We start from the raw sequence: 23,344 nt of genomic DNA on the forward strand, positions 1-23,344 counted from the left end.
CTTCTCTGAGGTGTCGGAGTCAGGCAGTTCCTCTTCTCTGGTCGATACTGGGACAGGTGCTTGCGGAGCAACTGGTGTACAGTCTTGATCCTCCAATGGTGTGCACGGCCCCAGCTCCTTGAGTTCTCCTCTTCTTCCCAGCATGTGGTCGACATGAACGGACCGTTGTCTGTTTCCGTCCCAGACACGGTATGTCACCGGACCTGACCGTTTAATGACTGTGGCGGCAGTCCATTTCTCTTCTCCTCCCCTAAAGTTTTTCACTCGGACTTGGTCATTTTCCTGAAACTCTCTCAATTTCAGTCTCTCTTTGTCATGATACAGCTTCTGTTTTGCCTGTTTGTGTTCTACAGTGCGTGACATGTCTGGCCTCAACAGGCTGAACCGGGTACGAATCTCTCTCTTTAAAAACAGCTCAGCTGGAGAGCGACCTGTGACTGAGTGTGGCGTAGCCCTGTACATGAGCAGAAAGTTGGACAGCCTGTGCTGCAGCAAGATGCTGGGCTGTCCACTTGCATCTAGGACCTGCTTCACCAGAGCACGCTTCAAAATTTGCACCGACCTCTCAGCCGCACCATTCGACGCTGGATGATATGGTGGGACCAGAGTTTGTTTTATTCCATTTTTCTCAAGGAACTGCTTGAATTCTGTGGAGACGAACTGGGGTCCGTTATCCGACACAACCTCTTCTGGAAGACCATATGCTGCAAAGAGGTTGCACAGCACCTCTATGGTTCGGCTCGCTGTTGTGGAGGTCATGTGGAAAACTTCCAGCCATTTAGAGTGACTATCCACTATCACCAGGTAGTACTGTCTATCCTTCTCCGCGAAGTCCAGATGAATCCTTTGCCAGACTCTGACAGGCCACCGCCAGGGATGTAGCGGCGCCACCGCAGGTACCTTCTGCACTGCTTGACACACAGCACATCTCTGGACCATGTTCTCAATCTCGCCATCTATTCCTGGCCACCATAAATAGCTGCGAGCTAGGGCCTTCATTTTGCAGATGCCAGGGTGTTCATGGTGCAGGTCTTTGAGAATCTGCTGTCAGTGCCCTTGAGGGACAATGACTCTGAGACCCCACAAAACACATCCTTGATCTGCTGAAAGTTCCTGCCTCCTGACAAAGTAGGGTTTCAGGCTTTCCTCATTCACGTAATTAGGCCAGCCATTCATGGTATAGCTCCAAACCTTGCTCAACAACGGATCCCTGCTGGTGCCTACTTTTATGTCCTGAGCTGATATGGGCAAATCTTCCACATGTGAGAAGTAGAAAATGTTGGATTCCTGCGCCGTGTTGTCCAACTCGGTCACAGGAAGTCTGGACATAGCATCCGCATTAAAGTGGTCTGCCGACTTCTTGTACTCTAGCTCATAACTGTAAGCCATGAGAATCAATGCCCAGCGCTGCATACGCAAGGCTGCCAACGTTGGCACAGCTGACTTTGGCCCTAGAATAGCTAGCAATGGTTTGTGGTCCGTGATGAGAGTAAATTTGCATCCATATAGGTACTTGTGAAACTTTTTCACTCCATAAATGATTGATAACGCCTCCTTTTCTATTTGCGCATACTTTTTCTCTGCATCCGTAAGAGTGCGCGAGGCAAACGCAATTGGTCTCTCGTCACCGTTGTCCATCACATGTGAAATGACGGCACCCACCCCATAAGGGGATGCGTCGCATGCCAATCTTAACGGCTTCTCTGTGTCATAATGTACCAGGACCGTGCTGCTCAGTAACATTTCTTTTCCTTTCTTGAAAGCTTCCTCATACGCAGGTGTCCAACTCCACTTTTCCTCCCTTTTTAGCAGGGTGTGCAACGGCTGTAGCACACTAGACATGTTTTTCAGAAAGCGGCCATAATAGTTCAACAGTCCCAAATAACAACGCAACTCAGAGACATTTGTGGGTTTTGGGGCGCTTACAATGGATTCCACTTTTTGCTGAGTGGGGTGCAGGCCTTCCTGGTCTATCCGATGCCCCAAATACTCTACACTGGACTGTAAAAATCTGCACTTGGCCAACTTTGCTCTCAAGCCATAACGTGCCAGGCAGCTTAACACTGCATCCAGCCTTAAGTGCAGAGCTTTTGTACTGGCCGTAATCAAAATGTCATCCAGAAAACACGTCACACCTTCTTGGCCCTGCAGAATCTGGTCCATCACTGATTGAAAAATAGAAGGTGCGCTGGCAACCCCATAGCTGAGGCGATGGTAGCGGTATAGTCCTCTGTGGGTATTAACGGTTAGATACTCTTCAGAATCTTTGTCCAATCTCAATTGCTGGTAAGCGTGAGAAAGATCTAACTTTGAAAACCATTTCCCCCCAGCTAGTGTTGCAAACAAATCCTCAGTGTTAGGCAGGGGGTAGGTCTCTACTTCCAGTTGGCTATTTATCGTGACCTTGTAATCCCCACAGATGCGGATGGATTTATCGGCCTTCGGTACCACTACGATTGGGGCTCCCCATTTGCTTCGATCCACTTTGGAAACTATTCCATCTTTTTCTAACCTATCCAATTCTTTTTCTACCGCCTCTTTCAATGAATACGGCACAGGGCGGGCTTTGCAAAAGACTGGCTGTGCATCTGGTTTCATTCTAATTGTTGCTCTAAAATCTTCTATGGCACTGACATTCCCCGAAAACACCACTGAGTGGCGCTGCAGCACTGCTCGTAATTCAGGATCTCCGTGATTAGCCCCTATTTCGACTGTGAAGATGTTTTTCCAGTCCAGCTTCAGCTTCTCAAGCCAATTTCGGCCAAACAGAGCTGGCCTATTGCCTTTCACTATTATGAGAGGCAGTGTAGCTTTCTGGTCACCATACTGCACTGGTGCCTGAACATAGCCAAGAATGGGAATTGTTTCTCCTGAGTACTAGGGCTGAACGATATATTGCATTTGCGATAATATCGCGATATGATGAAGTGCAATTTTCTAACCGCAAAGGCTGCGATTACCCTATGCGATTACCCTCTGGTCACGTGACATGAGAGCGTAAAGTAGCAAATATTTTAAACAGTCTATTAGAGAGTGAACTCGGCAGGCTGCTCGATTAAACCACTGAACCAACATTTTTAAGAGTGCGACTGAAACAAATTCTAGGTTGCACTGGTGCACCTGCGCTGCTCGGGTGAAAGCATGAATGTCTTTCGCAAGTTTTCATTGTAGCCTAGACTATGCGTGCAAATTCACCAAACGGTATAGATTCAAACCCCTCTCCTTGGCCCGCTTTCTCTCCCTCTCCCTCCCTCTCTCTCTCTCTGTCGTGCGCGCGCAATGGACACCCGCCCCTCGACATGCACATTCAATCCAAATAAAACATTCACAATCGTGAAAGCAATGACGCATAGAAGACGATTAGCTAAATTATATAATCCGGTTAGCATCATTATTAGCATGCTGCAGAGTGCAGACATCTAAAACTCTTGCGTTCAAATTGACTGATCATCTCAATACAGATGTTTTCCAACTTCAAGACTCAAAAGGGCTTATCCCAAGGAGAAAAAAGTATTTGTCTACCTTGAAACAGACGTGGGGAAACTGACCCGTCCAAACAGTAGACTATGATAAGATAGCCAACTATGCTACTTTGTTTACAATATTTTGAGGCTTGAACCAGACAGCTGAATTAAAGAGACGGAGTTGCAGTCAGTGTAGTGTGCTGTGCAGCCATGAATATCAGGAATTTCTGTATGCAGAACATATCACGTTCATTAAAGTGAATTATCTGAAAAACTGCGTAATAAGATTTAGGCTATTAATATTTTCATATTTTTGCAATCTGCACTTTTGTTTGTGTGACTTGTTGTTACTGACTTTCATTTTAATCTTTACACCAGGCATCCTTGTACTAGTAGCCGACTTTATGTTCTGATATGTAGGCCTACAAGGTTGAAAGTTCAAAATATAGGCCTACTATTGTGATTGAAGTAGCTAGTTAAAAAAAAAATGTCATCCATCAATTCATGCATCACCTGTCATCATAACAGAGGTATGACTTCAAGGAAATAAGAGTTTATTAATCTAATATAGCCTATTGCCCATGCTATATGATTTACTGCTTGTTTTTGTTGAAAAATTCGCAAGACAAACACCTTAAAAATTAATGCCATATCGCATCGCAACCGCAATATTGGCAAGAAAAATCGCAATTAGATTATTTTCCATAATCGTTCAGCCCTACTGAGTACGCTTTTAATCTGATGTTAGACTTTTCAATGGGCAGATGTGGGAATTTCTTTTGGTGCAAAAATTCAGATGCAAGGGACACTGCTGCACCAGTATCCAATTGCATGCTAATGTCCTCATCACTCACTTTCACATTCACGTTAATGCCTCCATCCCCACTGGATGCCATGTAAACTGTAAAGACCCCTAACGAATCATCCTCACTGTCTCCCTTATGCTCTTCAGTTTCCACGTACTGGGCCTTAGCTGTCTGTCTCCTATTCCGACATACTCCGACATACTCCGAGATATGCCCCATCTTGGAGCACGCATGACATTTCTCGTTTTTGAATCGGCATTCCTGGGGTGAGTGTCCCCCTCCCCCACAACGGTAGCAGCTCTGTTCGCTGTCCGATTTCTGATATTTTTTCTGGTTTGGACTCTCATTACCATGTCTGAACTGGCGCTGTCCTTTGTTGGTAAAATATGATTTAGAGACTTGATTAACAGCAGGTGGATTCTGTGCTTTTCCCAAAATTTCAAGGGAATTTTTCGACGCCATCTCCATAGCCAATGCTATCTCACATGCTCGAGCAAACGTCAGCTCTCTTTCCGCAAGTAACTTTCTTTTAATTGGTCCAGCGGCTAGTCCACTCACCAGACGGTCTCTCAAAGCCTCCTCTAAATGAGCGCCATATTCACAATCTTTTGATAATTGTCTTATTGCCACTAAGTAATCAGTCACCGACTCTCCTTCCTTCTGATCACGTTTTTGAAAACGAAACCTCTCCGCGATTACTAAGGGCTTCGGCTGATAATGCAATCTCAATGCATCAGTCAACGCTTTATATGTCATTTCGGCAGGCTTCAGTGGCACTACCAAGTTCTTCAAAAGTCCATACGTTTCTGGTCCAATGCACGCCAAAAATACACTGACCTTTTTTTCCTCTTTTATTTCGTTTGCCAATAGCCATAGTTCAAATCTCTCCAGGTAGGAGGCGAAGTCCTCCCGTGACTCCTTGAATTCGTCCACTCGACCTATTAGCGCCATTGTCGTTGTCTTGCAGTTCGGGGAAAACTTTACTTCTTCCACGCAGTTCCTCGCGTCTAATCCTCTCACTGCAGACCGGTCATCCTCGTCGCCAATGTTATATCTTGTGGGTGTAAATAAGACACTGAAGACGGTGATTTATAAAACCGAACATTTACTGGAAGTTGCTAGTACAATTCAGCACAACACACGTATCGTATCTCACAGCTCGTATAGTATCTCGGAGCTCACTTCCTACTTACTCAAAACACACGTCATGTGACTAAGGGAAGCAATCACATTACTGCTATCTCTACACATTAGAAACCCAGTCTATTACAGCATGTACATGGTTACAAATGGGCGACTGTCTTGGTCCATCAAAAATTGTTTTTGTGCTGCGCAGCCAACTTGAACGCGCCTAGTGTTACACCTGTTTCCAGAAAGCATCGTACCTGAGTCGCAATTCGCTACCTCCGGTGTTCGAACACCGTTGTTCCAACAACGTTGCTGAGGACGCAGCAGCACATTTCATTGGTGGGAAAAGTGGCAACGTATAATACCCCACCCACTAGAAATTCTCTGTCACTGGGTGCCTATCATTTGTTTTTTTATACATCCTCCCTTCCTTCCTCGATCCTCGTCCTCACAGAATGATGGGGCGGCAACAATGGGATAGTCTATCTGTTCATTATAGATCAGTGGGAACGAGTATGGAAGATTGAGGATCGAGGAGGGATGTTGACAGGCGCCCACTATGTGTCGACGTGTCTAACTTAAACCCAAAGTGATTAATGCTGGCATTATCATTGCTATCAGGAAAAAACTTAACCTACGATAACCTAACCTAAGATAAGAATGACCTATCAATGTTTCTGACCGATGGAAATCAGAACCATTTATGTGCCATAGAGCAAAATTGTGCAAATTTATCGAGCAAATTGCACTGGGGATAAAAGAGTTTTTTGTCCTATTGGACTTATTAGTCTTTTGCCTGAGGGAAGAACTTTAAATAATTTTGCTCTGCCTCTTTTTTTGTCAAAGTTCATAAGCTCATTGCTCAGAACTAAAATATGTAGGTGGCTCAAATTTTAGATAGATAGAAAGATACTAGATCCCCAAGGGGAAATTCAAGGTCCCAGCAGCTTAAGACACCACACACGACATACTCTACAATGTAAACAGGAAAATACAAGGCAAATCAACAAAAACATCAACAATCAGCATGACTAAAGGAGCAGTAAAATACTAGAGATAAAGATGTGCATGAATGTACTGAGGATTCGTACTGTGATCAAGTATGAGGTAAGAGGTGTGTGTAAAATTGGTAGTGCAAATAAGAGCAACAGTGCTTAAGATTAAATTCCAGTGACCAGCAATAAATATGTACAGTACAAAAATGTAAGCTATAACAGTAGTAGTATAAATATATGGACAATTAAGATAGACATAACATAGTAATGTAGAATTATAGCAGCAGTGCAAGAATAAGTTAGATAGACAGATATTGTGGTTTTTGCAGGCTAGTGCATATAGGAATTGTATGCAGTAAAATCACCAGGAGTGGTCTGGATGATCCTGCATGGTCATAGCAGTCCCTCAAAGTTGATCAAAATGTTATTGGAGTTGGACTCTGTTTAGGCCTGTTTAGGTTACTCAACATAGGCTCTTGATTTTTTTCTTTTTCTTATTGAGATAAGTAGAAACACTCTCAGAAAAAGCAACAAAGAGAAAAGAAATTCCATCAGGGACTGAACAGCAGACCTCACAAATCTGAAAAAATAATTTTGGATCTCATATTCAGAGCACCCTGTGGGAATATGCAAAGATTGTTTTTCTCTCTCTCTCTCTCTCTCTCTCTTTAATCTGCATTACCTCTTCTTTTTAAAAACACTGACTTGTCTTATGTAATTTTTTTTCTTTTTTTTTCATTTCCCACCCTGAACAAAATGCACCATTGAGAGCTATTGAGAAATATGTTTTGTATAGTGGCACTAAAATCACTGAATCACTGAAATCACAGGGGTGGGGATAAAACATATTGATCTCAATGGTGCATTGTGTCCATGTTTAGGGTGGAAAATGGAAAAACAGAGTGTCTCCTTGGTAACATATGTTTTTTTTTTTGCGTGCGCTCTGGTTGAACTGACGTGGAATGACCCATTGTTGTTTTTATTTGCTACTCTCCTTAAATGTAGCCTTATCATGCCATAGTTATTATGATTGATTGAATGACTTATTGTTTAATTGATATTCTCATATTAATTTCCCACTAGGTAGGTTATTGCTTAAAATGATTGTTTTATACGGTTGTGTTGAACATGTTGCTATTCTCCCTTTTATGTTCACTGTTAAATTAATTTGTATGGTTATTTATTTGTATGTCGCTTTGGATAAAGGCGTCCGCTTAATAACAATAACCATAACCCTGTCAGATTAGAAAGTTGCCCATCCCCACCAAATAGTTGGTGGCTTTATCATGCCTACACAAAACGGGGAAAGTAGGAACTGGTTCAACAACTTAGCCTACAGTAGCCTAGGCCAGTAAGCCTTCCGGGTGCCAGGTATAAAATGAGTGAGGCTCTTTGCCAACCTTAGAAGAATAAGAAGAAGACCATGTGCTTGTTGCAAATAGAGAAAAAAGACGGTGAGTAGACCAACGTCCGACGAAATATAAATGTATAAAAAACGGAAGACTCGGTGATAATCATCGATACTTTTGTTGAATGGGCTAGCTCTGTTTGGTGGAACGTCAAGACATTCGAATCCGACTTGACTTCCGATTTGGTTTCTCTGGATTCCATAGACTATTGGTTCCACCCACCGCTCTGATAGAAGCTGTAGTTTAGAATCCAAGGGGTCTCCAACAGGTGGTTTACGAGCTACAGTAGCTACCCACCTGTGTCAAAGTAGCTCTCCAAAAGGTTTTAGGAATTAGCTCATAATAACCCAGTCACTTGGGAAACATGTTAATATTATTTTGAAATAAAGTTCACAGTCTACAAAGAGAGAAGATAAATGAGGTGGAAGGAATCTTTTAAAAGCAAATCTTATTCGGCGGTATTGAGTGAAGGATGTTGGGGATTCCCAAACACCGATGATACGCGACTCGAGTTGCTTCAATTAGAAACATAGCATGCGGAAAGGCTCTGAAGTCTAGTCCATTTTGTGAAAGTAGCCGACTGCAGCAATGGATTCTCGGTGTAGGCTGTCATATTGGCTCGGTTATATATGCACCTGCACTTTTGATAGTGACAGGCTCTCTATTGGGTAGGCTACGTTCCTCCGAACTACAGGCTAATGATATCAACACACTGGTCAAAGAACGTGCTAACTGGTGTAGGGGTTTCCCAACTGTGCTACGTGTCTGGGGTGCATTATCATATTAGGAATTCGATCTCTAATGTCTCCGAGTTGTTGCGAACGTAGCCTTTGGAGAGGGACATCACACATGCATGGTTCAGTTGTTTTTTTAATTTTTTTTTATCTGGATCAAAATGATCTGGATTTGGAAATCCCATGTTATCCATCTTATTTCCTGATGGTTTGTCAAAGCAATTTGAGGTACATCCTGGAATCCGGTGTTACCAGATTCTGAGTTTCCACGAGTTAGCCTATTTATGAACGGAGATTGTGATGCGCAATAACCTACTGAAGCGCGAATCAAATGGAACTGAAAATGTTGGCAGAGAAGTTAATAGACCTCGGCGTTTTAACAATTTTTGGATATTTTCATGGGTTATTAACTGGGAAACGTGATAATTTCGTGGTTGAGTAAATTTAGATTATGCTGTATGGCGTCAATGTTGTGATCTTGTGTAGCAGCCAGTCAAGCAGAATGTCATGTCAGACTAAATCAGTGAGTCTGGTACCTTGACCACTTAGGATATTGGCTATTTTACACCTCAGCAGGCTGTGATGGTAGTCAGCCTAGCCTCTGCACATCTTAGCCTAGTGACATGTAGGCCAGTGTTGCTGCCTGGGCTAACATCAAATTGACCCACTGCATACCAAAACACGTCTGTGCAATAAACTCTTATCACTTTCCATTTGTGTTCCTTGCCTGTATTATGTTTGTGTGTAGATTTAGTCAATTAAGATAAGCCAACACAGGCCTAACTGTAACTCTGGAAAAAATGGCATCCTGTGTCATTGTCCTTATGCACAGTGTGGTATGTTATTCTGTGATATAATCTATAGCAATTACTAGACATAACTAAACGCTCAAAAAGTTGTGAGAATTATTTTTTGTATCGGTTATTTACTGCCAGGGCAAATAAATTGTCCTTCAGTGTCGGGCCAATTTACACATTCAGTGTTAGGCCGACCTGCCCTGGCTGCAGTCATATTGTATCTTCAAGACAAAAAAAACATTGGCTTGACATAAGTATTTGCTCAAAGTTAGTATGCTAAAAAACAATATCATACCAAAGTAGTTGTGTGCAAGGATATGGGCATACAAATTAAAGTGTGGGTAATCTGCCTTCAAAGAGCAGAAATGGGGTGCCCTGTTTCTGAAGTTTATTTTTTTCAGTGCCCAACAAATAAATATTGTTGTATGACTGTAACATTAAGTGCAAATACATGATAAAAATGCTATTATTTGACTAGCTTTTGTGGTTTATCCAGATCAAAACCAAGATTAGATTACGTAAAAGCCAATCCTTTTCCCCTTTGAACAACCCATTTTCAAGGTTTGATCTAATCAGATGACTTTTGAACAACTTGGTCATGCCTATTAAATATTAAATCATATGGAATGCCGGGTGCCTATACTGTAGCATTTGACTTTTTACTTGTTAAGTAAATACAGTACAGTAAATGATGCTTTCGTTTTGGCCTAGGATCTGCTTTTGTACACGGACCAAATGTCATGCATGTGAGAATGCTGTGCATAATTCTCATTCTGGGTGAGTGTTAACATTTATAGGCCTAAATCAGACCGTTGAGTTCCTGATCAAGTTGAACCTAATTTATGTAATTTCTAGAAACTTTTTGGACTATCTGAAATACTGTATGTTCCTTCATACGTATTAGAATTTCAATTACATCGCATTACTTGATGAAAAGAGAGGATATATCATGTTACATGATTTACAGTGCTCCAAAGTTATTTCACATTTATTGCATTGGTTGCCCATCACCACTGATATGCAGGATAAGAGTGCAACTTGTTCATGAGTGCATATTTAAGTGAACGATTTGTTTTCAATATTATGATTCATATGGTGATGATGTCACATGATTATGTGGAAAATGTTCAAGGATCATTAGTTAATATTCCAGACTATCTAAATGGCTATTTAAAGGCTAAAGTGCAAAATCATAAAAAGGGGAAATTTCATTATGAGTAACATTAACATTTGAAGAGTACATATTTGTTTTTGCAGCATCTTTTTCAGGGCCCTCTGTGTGCAAGATTTACCCAGGGAAAGCTAGGGTGGGTGAGTCTGCAACCCTCACCTGCAATATGTCATGTGCTGGGAGAGAGGTAAAGTGGGAGAAGAAGATAAATGAGTTTCAGACCGTTGCGGCCTGTGACCAAGGACAATGCAAAGGGAGTATGGGGCTTGAGAACAGGACTAACCTGTCCACAGACAATTTCTCCCTCGTCATCTTGGACTTTCGGCTCCGTGATTCAGGCATGTTTATTGGTTACTGCTATGGCAAACAAATCTGTGATGTGAATCTTACAGCAGAAGGTAAGTGTTTTTTTTTGGGGGGGGGGGGCTTTCACCTAAATGACTGAAGTTGTGTTACTGTAGTAGTGTTGATAAAACAGACTGAGATTGTCACAAATTCCACTGTAACTGAAATAATGTTTGCCATTCCAAGTAGTACTGTTAGTGCTAATGATTGTGATTAGTTTTACATTTGTCATCTTTTTTTCAGCTCATCAAAATGCCTTAGAAAAGAAGGCTGGCGACTTTGCCTTGTTCCCCCTGTTAAATCATGGGGACACGGTGCAAGTAATGTTAAGCAACAGCTCGGGCAATTTTTCCATATGCATCTTCGACAAGGGGACAGCACACTTAAATCTGGACTTTGGGAATAGACAGAAAGTCACCAATGGTTCGCTGGTGCTAGGAGATTTGACTTTGAATGACAGTGGAGTAATCACTGTAATGGACTACATGAGTAAACAACTCATCCGTATCTGCAATTTGACTGTAATTGGACCTGCCATTGGTAAGTTTTACCAAGATATTGATTGTTATTATGATCCTCTAAACATGAGGGTTTTTTTTGTTTTATCAGTGCCTTGTCAAGAGTGGCATGTTAATAGATTCCAAACCATTGGACAAGTGCAGTTTGCTGCTTGCAGCATTGTTGCGACCTGTCATCCCATCAGTTATGGTTGTGGTTATAGGATTTTGTCCAAAGCAATAATTAAACTAGACCAGATTATGTGGTTTTGATTATCAAGGCACCATTTGCACATTGTCACCTAACCATGTCATTTCCTTTGGTGTTGTTTCCACAGATGACTCCTGGTTTGGGATTCTTATTCATCTTCCGCGATTATTCCACTATTATTTACTTGCCGCTGGCTTTTTTGGCTTTTTTGTTTGCTGTTCTGTTGTCCTTCTTGTATTTGCAGCTTGGCATTTTTGTAAACGGATATGGCCCAGGCTGATCCGTGGATGGGCAACAGCAGTTCCCACAGACCCCGTATCTAACCTTTAATGTTCAATATTCCCATAGAGGATTTAAGGGGGCCAAACCCATATGTGAATCAGCTGGTTGTGTGCGTATACGTCTGTGCGTCTTACAGTATAATCTGTTATTTTTTACCATTCTCTGTTTGTAAATTCTGCAGTGTCTCTTAAGGGAATTTTCTTTTGGCTTTTATGATCCTTTCATTAATAGTGTTAACATACTGTATGTGACCCTGCAAAGCGAAACCAGTCGTTTCGGTAAAATTCAAATTAAGCTATTGTGCTCACGTTTAACAGTCAAGACGTATATTTTTCCGTGAAATTAGTTCATGATATGAAACTGTATACTGTCGAATTATACGAAAACGTGAAATTCAACATTTTAACCCGGAAGTTTGTTAATTGTGGATTTTCTCAAAATAACGTTGTGCGCAAAGCAACTGATTTGTGTTAGACAATTGTAATTGTTAGACAATTATATTTGTTTAAATATGTTTTTGTTTGTATTTTTTTATTATTTCAGTTTAAGTTAATAGCAATGATGAAATAGACACTTTTATTTTGAGAATTTGGTACTCATGCGAAAAGACGCATTGGTAGAGAGCGTTAGAAGGATCAAAGAAGCATGGTTGTCTTCAGAAGATTTAGACATTTTGCCACTAATAACCTTTGTTAATGACTTTTGATCTGTAAGCACAACATTTTTAGATGAAGATATTTGCATACTGAATTTAGGTTTGCACGTGTCAATTTCTTTCCCGAGTGCTTCTGGAATGACACAGATGCTGGATCTGCTGCCATAACAGGTTGTACTTTGTCAATTCTACCCCAATTTGTATGGAAGTGGTGTGGTGAGTGTTATAACTTTTGTATAGAGCAATATGTGAAATCATAACCATTGTGCCATTACTGTATATGTTTCATTTGGACAAATTGTTTTCAATACACAGTCCTGATGCACATAATGCAGGTTGAGTGAAGGTTTAATTTTTGTGTAAGCCACAAGTATAGTGCTGTGATGCCAGTAGGGAATTGAACACACAAATAGAATTTTATTTTTTCTGTTATTTTTTTTTTTTTTAATGTTTTTAAGAGGTATATTAAGGATAACAAATGTAATTGTACCTTATTGTATTTGCATTATAATAAGATAGATAAACATTAAAAAAAAAAATCGACTGCTTATTATACCTCTCAAAGTACCCTCTGAAAAGAATCCTTCCTACACAGTCAAGGAAACAAATGACAAAGCCCAGACTAAGGTATAAGCAACTTGAACCAATCAATGTATTGCCTCAGGTGCATGAGATCGGGTGTAATTTCACTGGGTGCTCGATGTGAACATTTTGTTTGTGTATTTTATGTATATGTCCAGTAGAGGACAGTGTAGCTGCACAAGTATAGGACAACCCACAGTTTCACAGATCTCTTCTACAACGTGGGACTTCAGTTTATACTAGAAGGATTTTGCCAGAGTGCTCTTGTTGTACGAGGTTTACCACTTACTCTGAGGTAACATATCCAGGTTTGTCACTAAACAACGTACTTGGAATACCCCCTTGGATTGTACTTATGTACATAAGCACTATGATGTACCGTGTAGGTTTTTGTTGTGAGTTTAGACTAGCACAGTACAGATTAGTCCTCACAGTAGGCTATGCAGTCCAGATTGACAGTTGAGTTTAATCACTGATGGGTATGCATGGACATTGTCATTGAGGTGCATCTATCTAAGAAAGTAGCCTAGCCTGGGAATACCCATATGAATCTTTGGATTTGCTCTGCAGGTCCTTCTGGCCAAGAGGCTATATTTCCAATATCCCTAAAACCCGAGCATGCAAATACAATCGCTAATCCGGCTTGGGCGTGTTGTATTTCTTTGGAATTGAGTGAACAACTGCATTCCAAACCTTTGCTTACAAGACTGTTGCACTTCTGAAACTATTTGGAGTTTAATCCACCAATTTAAGTCTAATTTTACTGCTAGTTACTCCCCTGTGAGTGTGCTTGACACAGATATTGACGTATTGTGGCAAAAAGAAGATATATGAAGTGTGTGTGTGTGTGTGTGTGTGCGTGCGCGCATGTGTGTTGGAGAGTGAGAGAGAAAGCTGCATGAATGAAAGGGCCCTTTGACTGTGCAAAGTCAGCATACCTTTGGAGAAGAGTGAACTCCACATCTCCCCTTTGGTGACCAAAGCTGTCAAGACTTTTCCTCTCCTCTCAGTCAGTATGTCTATATCATTTTAACTGCCTGTCTGAACAAGGCCTTACTGGCTTATGGGCTGAATAAATCATCCGCAAATCTCTGCTCTGCTCCCCCCCTAATAACCTTTCACCCCTGCTTTTGAAAGAGGAAAAAAAGTGCTCAACTTTTCTGCCCCTAATGACGTACTGCCATGAAATGTGAACAGTCTCACACCCAAAAGCTGTGGAATACTTTGCACAAGCTGCTCTGAAAATTTTTTTCATTATTTTGTTTACCTCCCTGTGAAGGTGATCTATTTGGCAAATAGCAAGGATTTATTTATTTATCTATATCAGGAATATTTACAGTGTTGAAACGGTCATGAATGATTGGGGAATACAGCGAATGAAGCAATCTACCATATTTGTTGATTGAATCAACAAATATGTGATTAGAATGTTTGAGAATCAAGATTACCCTGAGGCAATATAAGAGAAATGCTTAAAGATGAAATGACATATGAAAGTGCTTTTTATCACTTTATTCTCTCTTTCTCTCTCTTTCTCTCTCTCTCTCTCTCTCTCTTTCTCTCTTCCAGGTCTTTTACTCTCTCTCCATGCATGAGATTTATCAGCTATTACATGCTGCCTCTTTTTCAGTGCTCCTTAAAGCTTACTGTAAAATGGGAGACACACGGTTAAATGAGTCTGAGGTGTGTTGCCGTGTCTCCACAGTCAATTAACACGTGTTGCCATGCAGTTTCCTTCTTTTCCATGAATGTTTGATTGACGCCAGTCCCCACAAAACCCACAGAGTCATGGATAAACGGATAAAGTGGTGCAAATGAACCTCCGCCATAAAGCATCCAACTAATGAGATTGCACAGGCGGACTGATGCTTGGGGTTTTCTCTAAAATGCTTCATGAATTCTGGCAGGTTCTGTGAGTAAGGGCTACATCAGAGCTGCGCCTTCCCCTGTTCCCACATCACATTAGTAGCAGGTAAATCTGATCAATTTATCAGATGACACGGGTCATAAATTCCAAAGGGATTTACAAGCACCAGAGGACTTACTACAGAACTGGAAGACTGTCCTGAGACGTATAATGGAAAAAATTAATAACAAGAAGACGCAATCTCAGCAATCCAAGTCCAAATTTAAGTTCAGTTAAAAATTTAGAATTGTATTGGTAATTATTGCTAATCATAAAATTAACACAAAATGACCTAAGGGAATTTGGATCTGAATTACTGATCTAAAAAGTGTCTTTAAGTCACCATCCATTGAAATTAACTCTGATGTCTAAGTTTTTGTCTCACTGAAATAGCATTTTTAAAGAATACATTTTTATATACTGTATGTCAGTTTCTGTGATGAAGATAAGGAGGAGGATGTGTGTCTCTTTCACAGCTGAGAGGCAACGGTATGATTAATCTTGACAAGCATATTCATATTCAACTCCATATTCCATCCAACTAAGGGCCAAAATAAAGGCAAAAAGTTTTCCACATTTATTTCCTTCTCTCTCTCTGTCTCTCTCTGTCTGTCTGTGTGTCTCTCTCTCTCTCACACACACCACCCACATATTACCCTGGGAATCGCATATATGTCTGATACTTTGGGCTAAAAATCAAATGTCGATGTTTGCAACTACTCAAACGATCAAGTCATACAAAACTAATGTGTGTTGTGGGTCTCTGATACACCACTAGCTACATGTCTATCTGAAGGCAGGCCCTGTTAACATTGGACTGGAACCACATCCCTTTCAGTTAGGTGCTATTCTCAAATTCTGTACTCAAGGAACACGGCTACTCAAATTCTATAAGATCACCAAGGTCTCAAATAGACACAGACTTTTCACTGAAGACATCATGTGGACAGGACATGTGAATGGAAGCCTACCATGTTCCTCATGTTATGGATCATATTTAGTTTAGGTTAGTAAATAGACCCCCGCCTTTGAGGTGGTCTGCAGGTGTGCTCCATTCCATGATGTCAATGGAATGTGGATAGTACAACTACACCACATTTGTCATTATTTCTCTACTAGCTAGCTAGTGAATCTGCATAGTGTATGGGTATGTCTTCCTGTCATCATTTAACTGGGTTGTTTTTCAAACAAAAGGCCAGATTTCTCATCAATGTCACCAGGGGTCACCTAGAGTACCTGATTGAAAATTAATTCTCTCATCCTCTTTCACCACCAGGGGGAGCTCCTGTGTTATGTAGATCTGCTGCTGACACTGAGCTTCTGTCTTCAATGCAGCCAACCCAGGGTTCCACATTTGGCTATTTGGCTTGTGATTCACTGGGACACAAACACATGATAACTCAACATAGTCGACACTGTAAGGGAGATCTATCTAGTTTCCAGCTTCCAACATGTGACTGACTGGTGACAGACTGATTAGGCAGTTCTCCAACCATGAGGTGGGTGTGACACAACTGTCTCCACTTGTCAGTCTGTCATTCTGACTAATGTCAATCACACTCACATCTGTTTTTTCACAACACATTAAGACACCACAAGGGCAGAGCTATTGAGAGATTGTGTGCTTGTGGAGGAGTTGCTGAGATTGTTGTGTGTGTTTGTGCTGCGTGCGTGCGCGTATGCATGCTGGTTATGTATTTTTGTAATGTTAATATATTTTCCTTGTTTCTCCAGGTTGCTTCAGTATCTAAGCGCTTCTTTATGACACTGCTCAATGCTGAAGAGGAAATTGCCACAGCTGCCACTGCCACAGATTCGCACCATTTAGTGCATCAAGTCATCCTGGAACCAATACTCTTTGAAAAAAGTCCTCACCAGAGTATCAAATATAAATTTTGAGATAGATTGTTTTGAGTGTGGGCATTTTAGTGGTTTTGAGAGTTACCTGACATTCACTTTGCTTTGGGATAGGTATAGGTGATAATGGTGGTGTATGTGTGTGTGTGTGTGTGTGTGTGTGTGTGTGTGTTCAGTGTCCTGTTTGTCTGTACACAGTAGTTGTGTGTGGAGTTGCTGAGATTGTTGTGTGTGTTTGTGCTGCGTGCGTGCGCGTATGCATGCTGGTTTGGAAATTATGAAATGTGTGCTGTCTCCCCAAAAACGCATAAATAAAATCTCATCTCAAAACAACTAAATGACAGATGGCATAAATGCATGGTAATATGATTAAAAATAAATAAATGTGTGTGTGTGTGTGTGTGTGTGTGTGCAGACTGATGTAGATGTGTCAAACAAGACTGCAGAGACTGGAATAAACAAGGCATTGTCATTTGTGTTTAAAAATGCAAGGGCAACATGCAAGGCCTAAGAGTTCACATTATCCAATCAAGGGGTGATATGACACTGCCACAACTAGACTGCAAACACCAAAGGCCTGTCATCATCAAGAGTGTGTGCCCTCTGACATGGCTTGTGTGTGGAGAAAAAAAAGCAAAACCTGTGCCAAGTAATTGGAATGGATAAGTATGTTTAAATAATGGCTAGTCCAGTATAGTTAAATGTATGGATAAGCTGTCTTTATACTTTTGAGATATAATGAATTTATTTAACTGCTTTATCTGTTATGTGTTATCTGTAGGCTTTGAATGAAAAAAGAACATCAGTTTATCATTCAATGAAATTATATGACCACTTGCCACTGATAACGTTTTTTGGTCTTCTTTGGCATGACTTAAAGCCTCATTGGCTAATTTACAGCCTCCTCATTGGTCAACGGAGACAACTAGCAAGCAGGTATGAGCTGCAGAATACGTGGGAGGAGGGGCCAGAATGCTTCATTAATGCCCCTCCCTCCTCTTTCATCTTCCAGTCACAGTGCAGACTCACTCCTGTCAATCAAAGCAGTCACTGTAGCTGGAGGCAAAACACACAATATAAACCGCTCACAAAAAGTAAGGAAACTTGACTTTGGCCCATTATATCTCCCCTTTAGTAATACCAACCAGTAAAGTGTTTCATATCATTTTTATCGTTGATTTGTCACCTTTACAAAGAGGTATAGCTTGTAAGCATAGGGCAATCATGAAATGAGCAACACAAGCAAACGTGTAAGTAGTGCCAACGAAAAATGTGCCAAAATGGCCTGTTATGCTATTGAATTCACCTTTGTTACTTCAAGCATTGACGATTGCACTCTCCCACAGAAATGAGGAAAACAAAACATGTTAGGCATACATTTGTTCATTTTACACTCAGTGTCAGGGTCCTCAGTAGCGTGTAGAGGATCCATTATGCAGCCACAACAGCTTGGCACCTTCTTCTCATGCAGGTCACCAACCTGGCTACATTCTGCTGTGGGGTGACATCTCCCTAACTCGAAAGACAGACCTTGTTATCATTAAAGGCAATCATCATGCAGTGAGATACCGGGATGAGATTCTGGAGCCAGTGGCAATTCCATATCTCCAGAATATGGGACCAATTGCCACCCTCCAGGATGACAACGCTCTCCCCCATAGAGCTGGGATCATCAGAGAGTACCTCCAGAATTTGGGAGTGGAGAGGATCTAAAATTGGTTTTCACCAACAAAACCAGGTTGGCTGACTTACAACAGATCCTTATCGAGGAATGGAATGCCATCCCACAGCAGAATGTAGCCAGGTTGGTGACCAGCATGAGAAGAAGGTGCCAAGCTGTTGTGGCTGCATATGGATCCTCTACACGCTACTGAGGACCCTGACACTGAGTATAAAATGAACAAATGTATGCCTAACATGTTTTGTTTTCCTCATTTCTGTGGGAGAGTGCAATCGTCAATGCTTGAAGTAACAAAGGTGAATTCCAACAGCATAACAGGCCATTTTGGCACATTTTTCGTTGGCACTACTTACACGTTTGCTTGTGTTGCTCATTCCATGATTGCCCTATGCTTACAAGCTATACCTCATTGTAAAGGTGACAAATCAACGATAAAAATGATATGAAACACTTTACTGGTTGGTATTACTAAAGGGGAGATATAATGGGCCAAAGTCAAGTTTCCTTACTTTTTGTGAGCAGTTTAGTTAAAAAGAGAAACAATGGCAAAACATGTGCATATATGTTTTTTTGTTGTTTTTTTAATGATTCTTTTCTGGGTTTTTTTTATTGTCATTATTCCCTCAGTGTCAGTTATTTTGTTTAGGTGTCTTAATAGGCCTAGATAAGCAAATGTCACAAAGAGCCACAACATCCTCTCGGGAAAACAGGCAACAGATCTTGTTATTACTTATTTTGTTCCTTTGGTGATATTATCACTATATAGCAATATATTGGCCTAATTTGTATTTCCTCATCGGTGAAAAACTATTAGAAACTATTACCACTCTCAACATTGCATAGCCTAATTAGGACACATTCCGGATTGTGTCCTTTTGCTTATACGCTAACGTTTGCCCTTTTAAATAGGTTACAGTATATATACACATAGAAGCACTAGTAGCATGATATCCTGCTATAATATATGAACCGTTGTGTGATAGCCTAGTTGTATATTTATAATCCTCGCCAACTTAATCATTTTGAACAAGCTCAACCGTCTCGGTTGTAATTGTCTCACAATACCAACCCATCGTTCATCGTACGAACATGACGGCCATACAAAGACACCCGAGCCAACAACAATATGGTCTTGCGCTCGCTCCAGTACGAGGCTACAGCCGCTACAACAACTTCATGGAGTCGCGCGGGCCCACGCGCTGCTGCGGGGAACATGTGCGTGTTCCGCTGATCTCCATTACAATGGCTGCGCAAGAGAAGAAAAACGACGCGCCAGCGCTTTGTCCCAGAGTAACATTTGGGAAGTAGGGAGTTGCCCTTGACAAGGTCGAAGGGCAGCTCTTTTTCTTGCGTTGCACCTGGCCGGCGCACTGCGCAGATGGACATGCAGGCGTTTGGTTGTAACATCGGCGTCACGCCAGATATAGCCTACAGGCTAAGTTTTCTAAGCAACCTACTTTTAAGCAATACGATAATAGACTACATAATGAAGTTTAGATGTATCCTGCATGAAGAAAGTGCATCCTATATGTTACAATCTTAAACGTTCTTAAAATGTATATTTTACATTCTGTGTAGTTCAATCTGATTCTGAGTGAATGTATAGGTCCACCATGTCAGATCTATCTCCAATAGATTTGTAGGACTCAAATACTTGAGCATAGTCAATCTGATCTCTTTTCCAGATGTTTCCACTTTTCACTCTTTAACCGTTGCAAATGTGCCAACTGTTAAACTAGCACAAAATGGCTTTTTGTTGGTTCAAATTGGTTTAGACTTCAGTGTCTACAAAATGAATATTTGAAATGATCTAACACACATTCAGATTATTTGTCCTAATACTGTAGAAACAATTTTGTAATATTATGTATTTTTGTAATGTTAATATATTTTCCTTGTTTCTCCAGGTTGCTTCAGTATCTAAGCGCTTCTTTATGACACTGCTCAATGCTGAAGAGGAAATTGCCACAGCTGCCACTGCCACAGATTCGCACCATTTAGTGCATCAAGTCATCCTGGAACCAATACTCTTTGAAAAAAGTCCTCACCAGAGTATCAAATATAAATTTTGAGATAGATTGTTTTGAGTGTGGGCATTTTAGTGGTTTTGAGAGTTACCTGACATTCACTTTGCTTTGGGATAGGTATAGGTGATAATGGTGGTGTATGTGTGTGTGTGTGTGTGTGTGTGTGTGTGTTCAGTGTCCTGTTTGTCTGTACACAGTAGTTGTGTGTGTATGTTGTGTGTATGAGTGTTGCCATAGGGAAGTACTGTGTGTGTTTGTGCATGATGCATGACTTCAGGTGATTGTGTGTGTGTGTGTGTGTGTGTGCGCGTGCGCGTGTTTAAATGCATGTGTACGTGGCACCTGTTTGTCACCCTTCACCCACAGCCTTCCCTCCCCCCCCCCCCCCCCCACCCTGACTGCTGCTTTACGACCCCCCCTCTTTGTGTCATCAGCAGTATGCCAACACTGTAGCAAGCATAAAATCAATAGCCTCTTAAACAGTGACCCGGGCCTATTTCTCTAGTGTGGGCTTGACAAACGTGAGAGGCCTCATTGATTGAATCAGCTCACTGGGCAAGCCCTCTGTTGGCCTGCATGAATTGGAGAGGGAGAGAGAAACAGAGAGAGAGAGAGAAGGAGTGGAGTGGAAGAGAGGAGTAGATAGAAGCTAAGAATGAGGAAGGAGAGAGGGAGCGACAGAAGGAAAAGAGAGAAGAAATAAATGTGGGAAGAGAGAGTAATGTACTATAATGAAGTAATGAAGCGATTCAATCACAAAGTGTGAAAGAGAGGAGGGGGGTGAAAAGAGAGAGCAGGTAGAAGACAAGGTGATCAGAATCAGTATTTACATGACAATTGAAAAACAACAACAATAAAACAGTATTTTTAGTCCAACCGAAACCGAACGTTTTTAAATGTACATGTCATGTACACACAACCACTGAAGACAACAACAGGAGGGGAGAGAGCCAGTGAAGAGGAACAAATAGCAAAGGCAGCAGGATTAGAGAGAGGAGACCGTGTCCAGGGATCGCACCAGGTACCCATGTATGAGCCCTGTATCCCCAGCTAGAGGTGGATTCTGATTGGTCTGAGTCTTCATCCACAGCTGGAAGAGTATTCTGATTGGTATGAGTCAGGTCCATGACCTGCCCTCTCACAGCCCAGCTACTGGTGAAGTAGAGAATCAGATGGTTTGGACTGACAGAACTGGCTGTTACTAGAGCACCAGGACACTGCTGTAACTAAGGGCATCGTCAACACAGGAAGTCATGCTGCCGGAACTGACTGGTGAGCTCAGGGGGTCAGGATTTGACTGGTTAGCTTCGCCGATTAGCAAAGCACTTCCTCGTCGCCATTTTCCAGAAATACATCATGTCCGGTGCCGTTTTCCCTGCGTTTTCCTCATGCTGATTGGTGGCTGTTCCACTCTCAGCTCATGCACGAGCTTAGTGTGGGCACGAGCTCTCCTTCTGTACCTTACGTCAATCGGTAACCTGGCACTTAATTGGCTAAGTAAAACGGCACCGGAAACAAGCCCCTTGAAATGCCATGTTGAAGCCTGAAAAAATCGTTCAATTTTGGCAATTTTCACTAGCCTAGCATTCCCATTGAAATGAATGGGGGCGGGACTTGTTCACTTTCTCCAGTTCTTATAATACCTCCATGGGTGAGCTGACATGCCTTTGGGCTAGTGTGAAATGAGGGCAGGCCCGGCCTAACCAATCCGTGTTTGTTTCGTGCCCTGCCCAGCCAATCAGTGTTTGCTACTCTCATGTGCTGCTCTACCAATCAACATTTGATTTAGCAGTTCAGTCAGTGCTTGTGCGTTGGCCATGGACATAAGTATGCACATCGACCCTCTGTGATTCTGGCTTTGAAAACCCATTCATTTCTTAACTGTCTGATTTAGATGTTTAGGAATGCCTTTGGGTTGCTCCGTGTATTGAAATATTTCCCTTGGCTGATAAAGAAACACTTCTCATAGTTTAAAATTGCTTTTGGCTTTAATAAGCCTTTAATATGTCAGCAGAACACGTTATTAAAGCCAGCTGCCATTAATTACATGTAACACCCAGCTTATCGCACACTTTAACTGACTGTGTGATTGAAGCAGTGAAACTTGTAAAATGCAGTATCTCTCCCTCATGCTAAATGTGTGCTACTTATATTACTGTAATGACATACGGTAGGTCTACAGTGCAGTGCATATGAGGCCCTTTTGTGCTCTGAGATTCATGTGTGTTTCGAGCACCGCTAGAAATGATGTGCCCTCTGATAGACATCCAGGGGGCCTGGAGTAGCTTCAATACACATACTGAGGGCCCCTCCAGTCCCACTTCCAATCCTTCTGCGATCTTTAAATTGTCAGTGTGTGTGTGTGTGTGTGTGTGTGTGTGTGTGTGTGTGTGTGTGTGTGTGTGTGTGTGTGTGTGTGCGCGCGTGCATGAGGGTTGGATGGCTGTTACAGAGTGGGAATGAGAATGCTTATCTTCTACTTTTCTCTGGACTACAGCTTTTTACAAGTGTGTGTGTGTGTGTGTGTGTGTGTGTGTGTGTGTGTGTGTGTGTGTGTTTGTGTGTGTGTCTGTGTGTCTGTGTGTCTGTGTGTGTGTATGTGGTGTCTTTTTGAAACCTGGAGAGAGAAGGTGAAGTTTTTTTTGTGTGGCCCGCCCGACCCTCTTAACACACACATCACATACATAACATAAACTTATGCATAACTCAACTCCCTCCATGCAAATGATGCAGGTATTTGGCGTGATGGCTGCAACAGCGTGCCGACAGAGACAGATGAGATGTCAGTGGCTCCGCT

General features: G+C 41.6%; 1 protein-coding gene across 1 annotated transcript; it reads left to right on the forward strand.

Moving 5' to 3' along the window:
- The first annotated feature begins 7,725 nt into the window (after window positions 1-7,725).
- On the forward strand, window positions 7,726-13,026 carry LOC134076221 (uncharacterized). Its single transcript, XM_062531221.1, has 5 exons — window positions 7,726-7,847; window positions 10,045-10,110; window positions 10,591-10,902; window positions 11,093-11,389; window positions 11,685-13,026. Exons 1-5 carry the CDS (start codon window positions 7,817-7,819, stop codon window positions 11,885-11,887), a joined length of 909 nt encoding a protein of 302 aa, XP_062387205.1. The 5' UTR covers window positions 7,726-7,816; the 3' UTR covers window positions 11,888-13,026.
- Window positions 13,027-23,344: the final 10,318 nt, after the last annotated feature.

Source organism: Sardina pilchardus, chromosome 3, assembly GCF_963854185.1.
Source record: "Sardina pilchardus chromosome 3, fSarPil1.1, whole genome shotgun sequence".
In the NCBI taxonomy this organism is placed as follows: domain Eukaryota; kingdom Metazoa; phylum Chordata; class Actinopteri; order Clupeiformes; family Clupeidae; genus Sardina; species Sardina pilchardus.